The following is a 14,159-nucleotide window of genomic DNA, read 5'->3' as shown; positions in this document are numbered from 1 at the left end:
GCCTCCACCCTGTGTCCTCTATGTTGCACTGGAGCGCTAGGTTGTCCTATTGTGAGTCAAGAGTGTGTGTGTGTGTGTGTGTTTGGCAGCCAGCCACGCTCTTCCTCCAGCCTGTCTGGTGTAAGGCCAGGGTTAGCTCCTCCTCAGCCCTCACAGCCTTAGCCCGGCCCAGGCCTGCTGTTCGACTGTGTGAGGAGCTGTCAAAACCAATTAGCCTCATATCCATGGCTTCTCCAGCCTTTTCCCAGCCTCTCAACATCCACCGTAGCCCTCCCTAGCCCCCCTAACTTTCCACTCTCAAGGCTTTAACAGCTTTCCCCAGCCTCCTCCAGTCTTCTCCAGGGCCTTTTCCCTGCCATGCTAACCCCAGACAGGGCTCCCTAATCCCCCCTTTACCCTGCCAAGCTAGCTCCCCTTCCTGCTGGAGCTCTGATCAACACGACCTCCTGCTATCCACCCTCTCCTCCAGCCCTTTCCAGGGTCCACCCAAGCCACGCTAACCCCACACAGGGCTCCCTAATCCCTCCTTTACCTTGTCGGCTGGGTCCCCGATACCCAATGGAGCTCTGATTAACATGATTTCCGACTGCACCTCTTCTCTCTGACATCCTTCCTCCTGTTTGTTTGTTCTCTCCTTGACAATCATCAATCTCCTTTTCCCCCCCTCCTTTTTCCTGGAGCCTTTGTTTATTTGAGGGAAACCTCTGCGGGCAGAAGAGAAAGAGAGAAATAAAGAGAGAGAGGGGGGAGGAGTGAGAGCAGGGGGTGTTGACAGGGAACATCATTTCACTTCACGGGGCGAAGAGGCGAGCCGCTCAATCTCGCAGCGAATTACAGGACCCCAAGCCCGGTCGTTTGCGTCCGGAGCTAACAGACTGATGAATACGTCAGCTGATTGATGGCCGAGGAGAGCTGACAGAGAACGAGGCCAGAATTGTCGGACTAAAAATACCTTCCAGTTCACTGCAGTTTATACAGGCCAGATCAGTGTTAATGATTAGGCCCACTAAAGAGTGTTTTTAAATCCGACTAGAGGACATGGATTGGTTTCATGTAAAACTACAAAAAAGAGTCTTAGCTCAAACAGTAATGCCGCCAGCTGTAAACTAATTGGTCTATTTACATTTATATGCGCAGGTTTCACTATCACAATTTTCCCAACCTCACAGGCCTTGGCTACAAGTTACAAAACGCCTTCATTCATGTGTGAATTTTCTATAAAATAGGATACAGTGCCCATTCTGTTCATTCTACGCTTCAAAGGTGTTGTTCATTCACGGTTTTCTGGACATCCAACTGAGGTATACAGTATACAGACTATGTCTGAGATTATACATTGCTGTCAATTCCCATTCATTCTAGAAGGTGATATCCGGTGAACAAACAACACTATCGGCAGACAAAAAAACAACAAACCGTGTTTAACCTTTCATGTGGGATCTCATTCCAGGAGTACCGGCACCCCGTCGCCCCTGTCTCTGAGTCCGTCTCCGGTCAGCTCCGTCTGCAGTAGCGGCGGCGGCGGCGGCGCGTCCGGCCAGACGGGCTCCGCCCCCTCCGGCAGCGTGGCCATCCCCCAGAGGATCCACCACATGGCGGCCAGCCACGTCAACATCACCAACAACATCCTCCGCAGCTACGAACACTGGGACACCGCAGAGAGACTGGCCGCCGAGAGCCATGGTAGAGTGATGGAGGCTCTCCCCACATACACACACACACACACACACACACACACACACACGTAACCTAAACACACATAAATCACACACACACACACATAACCTAAACACACATAAATCAGTCACGTCAGCATATCACCAACACTGGAATGACATGCAGGCCATGGGAAGCCAAGGTGTCTTTACCCTTGTGGGTTTAATGTATGTGTGTACATTCATGTCCATTTCCTTTGTAGTTGTGGCTTTGTAGATTAAAGTCCACTTAGTGTGTGTGAATGCATGTGTGTGTGTGTGTGTGTGTGTGTGTGTGTGTGTGTGTGTGTGTGTGTGTGTGTGTGTGTGTGTGTGTGAGGGAGAGAGAGAGGGACCTCTGGCAGCTTCAAGAAGAAGCTAGCTAGCCCATTAACAGCTGCTGTGATGCCCTCTTCCACCTCTCCTCCTCTCTGGCTGATCTCCTAATGGGCCCAACCTGCCCTCTGTGACATAGTCTTTGGTGGAAATGAGACAGGAACGGCTCGAGTTATGACTCTGTGTCCAGATGGGCCGCTCAATTCACACACACACACACACACACAGGATGCAAGCACACAGGTGCACTGGCTACTGCTACGCTGCGTCTTTTAAATCCACTGTTAATGTGTGTTTTCTTCTGACAGAGAAAAGGAAAATGGAGAAAAGACTGAAATGAGTGTGACCTGTTATCATGTCTTGTAGAAATGTTAGTCTCACTAATACACCTGCAGGCACACAGACATACACTCACCTCCCCATCTCTTTCACACACACATATACACACACAAAGAGAGAGAGACACAAATACACAAAGTGTATTCAAGCACACACATTTGGACACATTACCTTTACTGCATAGCTCTCAACCGTACAAGTAGACTCATGCTGTTGTTATCTTTGTGTTCCTCTTTCCCTCTCTTTCCTCCGGAAGAATTCTTTGAGGAGTTGGACTCAGTGCTGGAGCCTCTGAGCCAGCTGAGCAGCATGACTGACCTGGTGCGCTACATCAGACAAGGACTTCACTGGCTCAGGATCGAGGCTCACCTTTTATAGTGCCGGTCGACTAGGACCTGGGACTGGGCCTTGGACTGGAGCTAGGACTAGGTTTGGGTCTGAGTTTGGGATTATGGTCTGGGATGAGAACTGAAGCCAGGGCCTGTGATTGGAGTTTGAACCTAGGATTTGGCTTGAGGCTGGACTAGTCCCGGGCTTGGGACCACAGTGCAACTGGACCTGCCACTGTCTCACATCCATCGCTACCTCCACCAGCATCTCTTCTGTTCAACCACAACCCACTTACCAGCCAGCATCTCCCTACCTTCTGACCCAAATACCCCCATACCCAGTAAGTCAGTATTTCCCCACAACACATCAGAACATCAAAGGTCTCCAGTTTCCTTCAAGTTCACCATCAGCTCTGTGTCTGCGTCCCCTGTTCTCCCTACTGACCTTGTCCTCCGTTCTGATGGTCACAACCTCCTTCACAGTAAAGGACCCAAGGCTGACTTGCCCAGGTCTGTTGGAGGTAGGATCTCTCACCAAGTCATGCGCCACATGGTGAAATCCAATAACTTTCCTGTTTTAACTGAATTTGTTCAACAACCAACCATACCGACAAAAACTACAAACTGGTAATCTGGAAACTTCTGTTATTGCTTCTGAGGGTTAGGTTTCTGATTTCTCATCCCACCTACCTGCTGTGGTGTGTGTAGATCACAACTCTTTGATAATAAATATGGGCGGGTTCATTTGTGTATGTTCACACTGGGAACACTTAATCCGTAGGTGATAACATCTAAAAGGCCATCTGTGTTCTGTGCTTAGTTGTACATCTAATTGTCAGTGTATTTGAAATTGGCCTGATCGTTCGAACAAGATTTGTTGTACTATACACACACTGATTTCTAGGAAGGCGTGTGTTGGACTTGTTTTGGAGCTTGTTTTCTTTGTAAGTATTTTCATGTAAATGTGAGAGGACTTGAGGCTGTGTGTGTGTGGGGGGGGAGTGGGATTGTGTGCTTTTGCATGGTCCAAGTGTTTCCATTCACCATTTTACCATTGCTGAATGTGTATGTGAGACAATGAGGATGTATGTGAAATAGGATTTTCACTCTGAATATACAAAGTGCCTCTGGATCCAGTGAAAATTATTAAGAGTCTATATTTAAGAACAAGAATGAATCTAAATGATTTTTCCATACCATATTGGTATATTAGATTTTTTTCGTAAAACCACGATTTACTCATGTACTTTTTACTGGCAATTCTGATACCAGGCTTGGCTTTAAAATTGCAAATGTGTGACTGACTTGTATCAAATTTCTAACCATCGCTGTTTTGATGATGATGATCGTAAATATGGGTTGTTCTGAGATATTTAACATGACCTAAGATTAGAACTTCAAACCGCTCTGCAATATTCGCCCCCAAATACTTTTGTTTGGGCAAGAAAGGCACTGACAGTACAGAGAGAGGCATTTAATGCACATTCAGTGTTTCCTTCTTGTTAAATACTTTTTAAAGGAGTTTCTACCTAATAAAATGAGGTCAACAAACCAATTACATATTTTGGAGTGTCCCAAAAAAACTGAAAACAGAACAAACCAATATCTGACAAAAAAAAAAAACTGGATTGTAAGAATCACTTGATGTTTGACTCATTAATCATTTTTACATGTAACGTTATTAGGTGTTGTTTTTTGGAACTGTGGAACTGTAGAGCAACCAACTACCCAAATGAAAATTTAAAATCTTTTAGATTAGTGGAAACGTGTAAGAGGTCCTAGCCAAACTTAAATCACTTGGGGGAAAACCATGACTGAGAAGCGATACAATGAAACTGAGGTTGTCCATGATGTGTCTCTGACTAGCATTTTTTTTAACACTTCAGTGTTGTATCACAATCAAGAATAGGTGTTAAAACTAAATAGAAGTGTTTATTGTCTTTATGCAAATGAACATTCACTGTCAAAATGTCCCAAACTGCCAGCCAGGGAGTTATGCAGCTTCTCCCAACTATGTGTTTGTGTGTGTAACCATATGAGTCTGTGTTCACAGAAATGTGGGTTCTTGGCAGCTATTATGGTCATCAACTATCTCTTGGAGGGATCTCAATAAATTGGCTTAATAAAATAATATTTATCAATCAATGAGCCTCTAAATGGCTGAATGTTATACTGCAGCCTCAAATCAAGTTTGAGTTTATCAAGGCCTACAGTTATTGAAAATATTATTAATTGATGCATAATTAGTTGTAATTGTTTGAAACATTTCAGCCCCCCAAAATTTTGTGAATTTGTTAAAAACAAAAAACAAAAAAAACATCTATTACATTAGGCCATCACAATTCTGGTAAAATCAAAGATCAAAAGATTTCAAAAGAAAATGTTTCGGAATTAATTCAGAATGCCATTCATCTTCTCATTCCTCTTAGTGGTAGCCCAAAGTGCACAGCTATGCTTGCATGCAGTGCACATTTTCAAAGGATGTATTTCCTTCAGGGTAATTATCTCCCACCTAACAGTAAGTGCCTGTGTTGAGGGCCGCTTTACCCCTTTGAACATTTTTAATCACCTATTGAAAATGTGTTTTTTGGACATTGGTAGATGCTAGTTCTCTGGTCTAAGCCAAGACTCCAACTTGCCATAGAAAGAAAATTTGACAAATCGGGTGTACGCTTGAACAAGATTTATTTATTGGCAGCAAGTCTTACCATTACACACTGTCATGTCATTTAATAGGCGTGTTGCACTGTCACAGCATTCAGCCACAACAAGTATAATGACTAACGATCTCTTGCTAATGGCCAGCACAGGCTCTCCTTTTCCCAATGTGCTATGACAAGAAACGATGGATATAACTGTCTGTTAACACCCACGAGACCACAACACACGGGTCAATTACAGACCCTCCCTGATTCATATAGCAGTTGGATAATTAGGCCAGCTATAGCTTGCTGCCTGCCACAACACGTGTTGCGTGTGGTCCTTGTCAAACAACATGAATGCAAAATGTGGGTAGGGTACCAGTGAAGATGAGGTGTGATTGGCATCGCTAGGACTGTGTAGTTGTGGAAACGCATCACAAATCACATGCTAATTATTGGGAATGCCTGCTTTGTCGTTGATTGAACGTAATTTCCATAAATTGATTAACTGAATGGACTGTTGTGGTGCGGAGTAGGAAACATAGAGCCCTGACCTTTTGACCCCTGGTTTATCAACTGCTGACATTCTGTACATCAAAGTCAGCAGGTGGAACATGACATCATCATAAATAGGTCACACCCTCCTTCAGCATATGTGTGTGTGTTTGAGCAATGTATCTTAACATGCATTAAGAAAATGCATAACACTTATCATTCAAAGATCTATTATCTGTTTATAATGTACAGAATGATCCATAGTGTATGTTCTTCAGACCTGGGTCAAGTACTATATTGCAACTGTGCAGTGATACTACTGGAAGAGACCCAAAACTCGCAAATTGTTTGGTACATGCAAGTCCAAGTCTTTCAATGCTTTCATATACTTAATACAGGTTTTATTTCAGCTGTTGATATGCACCATTGTACCAGAGTGGAAATAATACCATGACGTCTGGCCGAGCCAAAGCAGAACACATGCAAATTCAACTGTACAGTAGAGATGCAGTCAGTGTTTAAATTGAGGGGCCTGGGGGGGTGAGGTCCCGGACCCCCGATTCAAGTTAGGGGACCCCTATAAGAGACACACATGTGCTGGTGGGGGTCCTGTGTTATCAGTGATATCCACCACCTAACTCACCTTCTACCTTGGGAACCCACCCAAGATCAATTCGAACACTCAATTCAAGTAGCTACATTTTGTAAATATCAAGTCAATGGTCTTGACTGGTCAAGTCTACTGCGGAGCTGTGATTTTGCACACATCTTCAGCCTTCCATCTCTGACAGTGTCTTGTGTTCTCCAGGGGAATGTTATCCTCCTTAGGGACTGATTTAGGGCCATAAATCCTTATCTTAACCGTGACAGTGGTTGGGGTCAAACTGACATGGCAGAAAGGTTGAGTTTGTATACTCCTGAAAAAGCATCCTTCCTTTTTCTGTGGAACACTCAGATTTAAGATACATCCTTAACCACGTACTTTTACTTTGTGCTTTTAGTAGGTACAACTGTTACATAGTTGCAGGCAGTACGCAGAAAATGTGAACTGTTTTGGACATACCACTTTATTTTATTGTTGTGCCTTAAACTGGCGCAAACCAATTTGCATCGGTTCTCTAATGTACTGTTGTCATAGAATAGCCATGCTGGCTTGAAACCTGCAAAATTACACCAGCTGTACCAAATCATCTGGTAATTTCTGGCATACGCTATCATATATATTATGTAATGTAACATGATACATTTTTGTCTGACACACAATATATTGTAGGACGGTAGTGACCATTTTTGATATGGGGCTAATCTGAAAGCATGTGCCTCCTTTATACAGTTGTGACTTATCCAAACGTTAGAACAGTGGTTTTAGGAAAGAGACAGAGGAATGATGCTTGTTGGGAGTATTTAAGACAGCCCTGGGACCGTTGCTAAGGGGACAACAAACCCTTTCCCTCCAAACTTCTTCCTGTGTGACCTCTGTATGTCAGAGTCCTTCCTAGGTCACCCATTGTGACTTGTCTCCCTATTAGGTCCACCACTTCCCTTTTGTGAAGAGAGACTATGAGATTTGACTATGAGTCAAGTGTACAGTTTGAGTCAGCTATGGTACAATATGGGTTGTAACAGGAAAAAAAGGCATTTACAAAACATGGCTGTGCTTCCAGTAATGTAAAACAACAAACTGCAATTTACAGCCATACATTTTTCAAATGCTCTTAACATTTGGAGGAAAATGATTTGCTTTTGATACAGCTGTATTTCTGAAAGCGATATTCAATAATTCTGAGGTAGAACAGTACTTCAGTTGGCCAAATATTTTGTGGAACAAAAAAAAGTTTGTAGAGTGATTTCCAAAGATCAATCTCCATTGTTTGAGCCTTAGAACTGCTACAATGTTGTTTTAGACTGTACAATCATGGTTCGTTCTAGAAAAGTTTCAGATATGTTTAAAAAACTGTGAAATTCAGCATTGTAAAATGAATCGTTTAAATGAATATCAAAAGCAATGACTCAAATTAGCAAAGATAGACAACAATGCTAATAGCCATATGTTTACCGAAAGACAGTTCCTCGAAAGGCTCCAGCTTTATTGAAACGCTTCAACGCTACCTACCCATTCCTACACAATGTTGAAAGATACTAACTGCTATTGCATTGGGATAGAGCAGGATATCCCCATGAGCAGCATTTTCTCTCAACAAATGTTTAAAATGGACAATGTTGTTAATTAAAAAAATGCTAAGAACAGACGATGTCTAACGATAGTTGGGGCATGCTGTAGATTTTTAGTTAGATTAATTTCTTTTTACCAAGCAGGGTAACTGTTATGCTATGGATTTATGAACGTATCATTGTAAAGATTCATGAAGAATACGTTGTATGTATCAAAGAATCTTCCTGCCTGGTTAGCTTTGTATTTCAAATGTGTTGCACAAGTTCTGCCATTTTTTTATTCTCATTATTTTTGCCTATTGTATGGTTATTTTATAATAAAATTGTTATATGTAATGAACAAAAATCGAAGGATAGTTCTGTTGTTTTTAAATGTTTAATGTCTCTGTATAAAATAAAATACAAATGGTATGAAGTACACGCTTCTCACTCTGATTCATAATTGTAATCCCATTTTTGTATTCATCATTTGTTTGCATGCATATTTTATCTTACAAAGCCAGCACCACTGTAGCCAAAAATACACTCATTTGAAGAGCAACCCCTTCCAGTAACCTGCACTTTACTATACTGGTAAGACTGTAAGCACCTACTGTATTGTATTTTATGTATTTTATTTTATTTACATGTAGAATATGTATTACTTGTTGTTAGAGCATTGACCTCCCTGGACCTTAAGGATGTTTTCTTGTTAAACTGATGGATTCAGGGGATCTGACACACACACACACTTAAGGCCCTGTTGTATAATAAAGCCTTGTAATCACAGACATTAGACATTTCCATCTGAGTTAGCCTGTGGTCACTGCTCCTTATGTGACACCATTACAACCATCCTTATGGAGCCAATGGTCCCTTATTTATTAATCACAGGAACAATTTGCATGCTCCAGCAAGCCTTATTCATTTATGAGGTACCCCTAGCATTGGAAGGGCTTAGTGTGTGTGTGCATGTGTGTGTGGATGTAGGCTACTGTGTATCAGTATGTGCTTGGTAGTCTTCAAGCTGGTCTAAGTGAAAGTCATTCACACCGGGACAGCTCTCCCACCTACTAAATAATTTCCCAAACGAGGTGGGAAGAAGCTTTTTATTTACCGTCGCTGTTTCCCAACAGTTTCTGGCACAGAGCCAAGCCACTGACAGCTAAGATTTATAGATTTAATTGCCTAAGGTAACCATGCAATAAAATCATCTCTAAGATAGATTCGTGTGGCATGGCGAGCCATCAAGGTAATTTTTCAACAGCTTCGGCTTCGATGTCTGCAGGTTACTCACGCAAATTGATAAGTCAACGCATCTCATTAATGGAGTGACTCTAACCATTTGTGAAATGAAATGAGGGATATTTTCCTCAGGAAACTTGAGAGGAGACTTGGTACATGCTAAATGGCAGGTTGAACGATTGCACATATTATGTGTAATTACACCACCTTTAGAAGACTGAACAAATATGTGTGAAGTAGATCAGTGTGTTTCCCAACCGGGGGGACTTGTAGGCCAACCCTACATGGGGCTACATAGGCAAACATTTAATGAGGTCACTGGTGTGACATATTTTGCTTATTTTGAATTTATGACCATTATTAGTATTATATATTAGTTTCTGTGTGCATCCCCCTTTTCTCCCCCGCCAGTTTTCACTATAGGCTCACTATATTCATTTAAACTATAGGCAGCCAGGTAGCTTTGAGGAGAGAGAAGAAGGGAGACAAGGAAGAAGGAAGACAAGCGATAGACCACGTGCCGCGCTGGACAGACTCAACCTCGAGAAAACCTTGACAACTGCTGTTGTTATGCTGCCCCCAAGACTGACCAAGATGAGGGAGAGACATTTTATTTGTTCATTTTTAGGGCAGGTGGTTTGGAACTATTCTTGTTATGAAGTAGCCTTGTTTAAAGCATTATGACTAAGAGGTCCTTATTGTCTATGGTTACAAATTGGGATTGGTTGGAGTAATAGGCTACTTCAGTACATGTAGATTCTACCTTGGAATGAATCCACACATTTCTCTTTCTGAAGATTTCTTAAACCTTTGGGAACAGAACATTTCACTGATTGAAAACGGCACTCTGAAAATGATGAGGTATATTCAAAGATTATATGCTTCCCCTATCTTTTCCAAAATTACCCTCCTGTGAGCCATTTTAGAACAATAGATCTTTATAACTTAAGTACTACTGTGAATCATGACTACACTTTGATTGTAACTATTCAACTGTTAAGATTAAGGAACCCACTTATACTCGCTGATGATATTTCCAAAGTGGTCGTTTTCGAATAGACAGTTACTCTTGAACTCTTATCATTAGTTTGAATGTGATTTTTCATTCACGTCAGTTTACAGCGCAGTGGGGCTGGTGGTTCTTTGTCAACTTCTTAATTGAATGATTCTTGATTAAGAATATATTTCCTGGCGAGAGCGACGCATCACATTTTTGCAGGGCTGTAATTGGCTGCTTGTTAGATGCCCACCTGCTCCTGAAGCAGAGACAACTCCATTTAATTCCCCTGTATCTCCATCTGACTGGCATGTTCTCCAAGCCCAGCAATCAGACTGATTGTCAAGCCTCTTTACCCGTGCAGGTTTCGTATTGGATGATAAAGTGTTTGTCCTATTAAGATCATCCATGTAAATATGCTAATGTATGTTGTCAGCTGAATTCTCGTTCCATTGCCAACACGCTTTATTTCTCCCAAGCTGCACACTAACAGGTTAGATAAGGAGATAGCGTGGGTGCATGGGTGTGGCCGCCCCAGGGTCCCGTGCCAGTCATGGGGCCCCCAAACGCCGCCGATCTTGCGTCACGTTACGAGAAAGGGGCCCTCGCTAAGTGACACAATGCAAATAATTAGCTGAAATAAGGTAACTACGGCTTCTGATCTCGCGCTACCACATTCCGTTAATCCAGCTCTTTTTATCAAACGTAAATTACGTAACAGTCACTTAACTCATGGCTATGGTAAACCAGCACAACAATAACAATTGCCAGGCAACAAAACGCTACATTCAGTGCCGAACGAAGTTTCAGCCGTCTACGTCTCATTACATAGCCTAACGCTACTTGCGTTCGTGCATGGATGACTGTCAAATCTCACCTTTCTGTGTCTGGAGCGGGACATAGCCTACATATTGACATGGACAAAGTGGTTGGCACATTTTCCACCATGAAGGAGGAGGATGAAGATTTAATAAGGGATATGTGTATAGCTTTGTTAGATGTATTTGTTCTGGAGGATCGTTAAGCAGACAACAAAATTGTAAGAAATACTGGGGCACTGATTGAGCGCACTTGGCCTGTTCAGCACCATCGCTGTCAATCAGCTGTTGCTGTCCGTGGTGTTGAAAATATTTTATTTGACTGGCAAACTGTTTTCTTTGTTCGTCAATACAAACTTGTCAACAAATGTGGCTTTTCTTTGTGTCTTATTTGACATATAGGCTTACTTGGTTGAACAAGTGACACATTATAACATATGCATTCATCAGATATTTTACCGTTTTTTTTACGGTTTTAATTTTAAAATGACTTGGTAGCAGAGGGCCCCATGATGAAGCTCCGCCCCCACTGCACTGAAAGTCTAGCTCCGCCTCTGGCCATTGACTAAAACGATGTCTTGATGTCAAAGCTTGTCAGAGTGAGCTTCTGTCTTTATGTCCAACTTAATGATGGAAATGCTGTTTCTTTTATGTAAATATTTTCGTTTGCAAGCAAATGGGTTTCCCTATGATCCCCCTCATTGTCTCACACAGAATGAGATTTGTGTAAAATGTTTTGTAACCTTTTTAAATATAAAAAAAAAATCACTCCAGATGAGTGAAAATGCTTAAATCCCTGGTTGCAGACCCATGTTCAACAAGTATCCCTCTAGTAGTCCCCTTGCAAGATTTAGTTGTCAGAATATTCCCCTGCGTGGTGTTTGGCTGCCCTGTGGAAACTGAGCTTGTCAGAAACCGTCTCCAGGAAGTGTTGCCATGCGCCCTGCGTAGCAGTCAGTCTGTCAGGTGCAGGGCCTGTCTTCATACATCACAGTGCTGCCGTGGTAACAACGAGCCATTCGCGGAAATGGCGGCGGACTGGTTTTTATCACCCTGCTCTCCGTTTGACGAAGACCAGCTTTCTACTCGAACCTTACCACAACACACACAACCCTCCCCCCACACACACACACACACACACTAGGAATCACAGCCACCATATGTGACAGTGTCTGCCGTGGCTTTCCGGGGTTGTAATAAGAATTTATTTTCTCTTTTCCTCCTCGGCACGATAGGAGCACCAGATTGGGAGGAAGCAGATGATGTATGAGCCTTCGCTTGTTATTTATTGGCCAAACTATTCCAGATGTGGAGACATCATTTATGTCTCAGCCAATCAAAGCCGCTGGCACAACCTCCACTTTTACCCCCCCTCCCCTGTAACACAGATTCCATAATTAGAGTTTGTTCAGTTCTTGAATGCTGATCGCCCTGTCTAAAGAATCAACAGATTACGTACTGACCTTAACAGACGTATGTAGGTGGTGGAACCAGGTCAGCTATCTGGAGTTATTGGAGATAAACAGATATTGGAACAGATGCTGTTCACAAATCAGAAGTGATGCAGTTGACCCCTGACAAGCCCTCTACTTTCTCTCTGGCTGCTGAGAGAGAGGTTGGCCTTTAACCCCCTCTCACACAACACTGCTACACTGCTTCCGCTCCAGTCTCAGTGTTGTGGTGATTGATAGGTCCATGTCGAGATGAAGGGCGTTGTGATAAACAGCTGGGGTGCAGCGAGTGAGGTCTGGCTTGGGGGGGATGTAGACATAGACACAGACACACTCAGAGGCAGACAGACAGACAGGGAAGCTGGGAGACAGGGAAGCTGGGAGACAGGGAAGGTGGGAGACAGGGAAGCTGGGAGACAGGGAAGCTGGGAGACAGGGAAGCTGGGAGACAGGGAAACTGGGAGACAGGGAAACTGGGAGACAGGGGAACTGGGAGACAGGGAAGCTGGGAGACAGGGAAACTGGGAGACAGGGAAGCTGGGAGACAGGGAAACTGGGAGACAGAGTGCCAGGCAGGGGAAAAACATGCACGCAGGCATGCAGACAGGCAAGCAGTCTAACTAAAGAGTAACAGTCAGGAATGAAGAAAGACAAGCATAGGCAGACAGACAGTTGACAGACACATACTGTATATACCTGATTTATTTTATTGTTCAATAAATATTCCACACAAGTGAAAGATCAAAAAACGTCTTTCACTTCACTGTTTTATCTTTGTTTGACTGGGGCCCTACTCCAAAATAAACATGTTCTAGGCTCTTCTCTGAGAACAGGGAAACATTTTTGCCTTTGTTCTACAAACATAAATAAAGAAAACAACTTTGCTGTTGCTTTCGGCCAATGTCAATATTTTATTCTTTCAATTGGAGAAAAAAGAAAACCTGATCAAATTCAGGCTTTAATACCACCAAAGAAGAGCCTTTTTACTTGAGTTCAGTGACAAAGCCGCAAGCAATGAAATCTGTCTAACTGAGATTTCTGATGTAGGGGGTCGAAGACTCTGAAATTCCTCCCTGGAACACAGCCAAGCTAAAAAGTGATTAGACTACGGTGTTTCACCTTTTTGGCGCCCTGTGGGTAAACCGACAATAATTATCACACTAGGCTAGCCAGCTATTGCATTAAATTGCTTCTTTGTTCTCTCTGACAAACTCACCCATTAGAAACCTTAAGGCAGACATCCGTGTTTACACATTACCATGGCAACAACACTTCCAGACTATCACTTGTTGTCGACAAAGCATACAGTAGAGTCACTGTCGAGTCAACAGGTGGAACATACAGTTTTTCTGGATGTGTGTAGGATTGGCTCAACCAGAGCATTTAAGCACATCTATGTTTTTTTACGTTGTTTTTATCAATCTGACTTGCTATCATGATAGGACACATGTAATGAAACACATGTTTGTGAGGAACTTGGATTCAACATCTTGTGTGATGTGATGGTTGTCATGGGCCACAGTACCAAGTGTTTCGACTGGCCTTCACCAAAATACTCTGAATTTGGCAATTGAAGGCATACTGTGCACTGTAGTAATGAGAATGTTTTACTGAAATCAAACGCTAACCCAAATAATATGATATCACAGATAGTAATTATCC

The 14,159-nt window shown here is 42.7% G+C and overlaps 1 protein-coding gene across 1 annotated transcript in view; it reads left to right on the top strand.

Annotated features, from left to right (window-relative positions):
- The window catches only part of aff2 (AF4/FMR2 family, member 2), a 93,245-nt gene extending 89,789 nt beyond the window's left edge, over positions 1–3,456 (top strand). Inside the window, 2 exon segments of the mRNA XM_062476929.1 lie at positions 1,451–1,683; positions 2,626–3,456. Of these exon segments, the coding sequence (XP_062332913.1) occupies positions 1,451–1,683; positions 2,626–2,747 (355 nt within the window). The 3' untranslated portion in view covers positions 2,748–3,456.
- The last annotated feature ends 10,703 nt before the right edge of the window (positions 3,457–14,159 follow it).

This window comes from Osmerus eperlanus, chromosome 13 (genome assembly GCF_963692335.1).
Source record: "Osmerus eperlanus chromosome 13, fOsmEpe2.1, whole genome shotgun sequence".
In the NCBI taxonomy this organism is placed as follows: domain Eukaryota; kingdom Metazoa; phylum Chordata; class Actinopteri; order Osmeriformes; family Osmeridae; genus Osmerus; species Osmerus eperlanus.
This window is presented reverse-complemented; position numbering and strand designations above follow the sequence as displayed.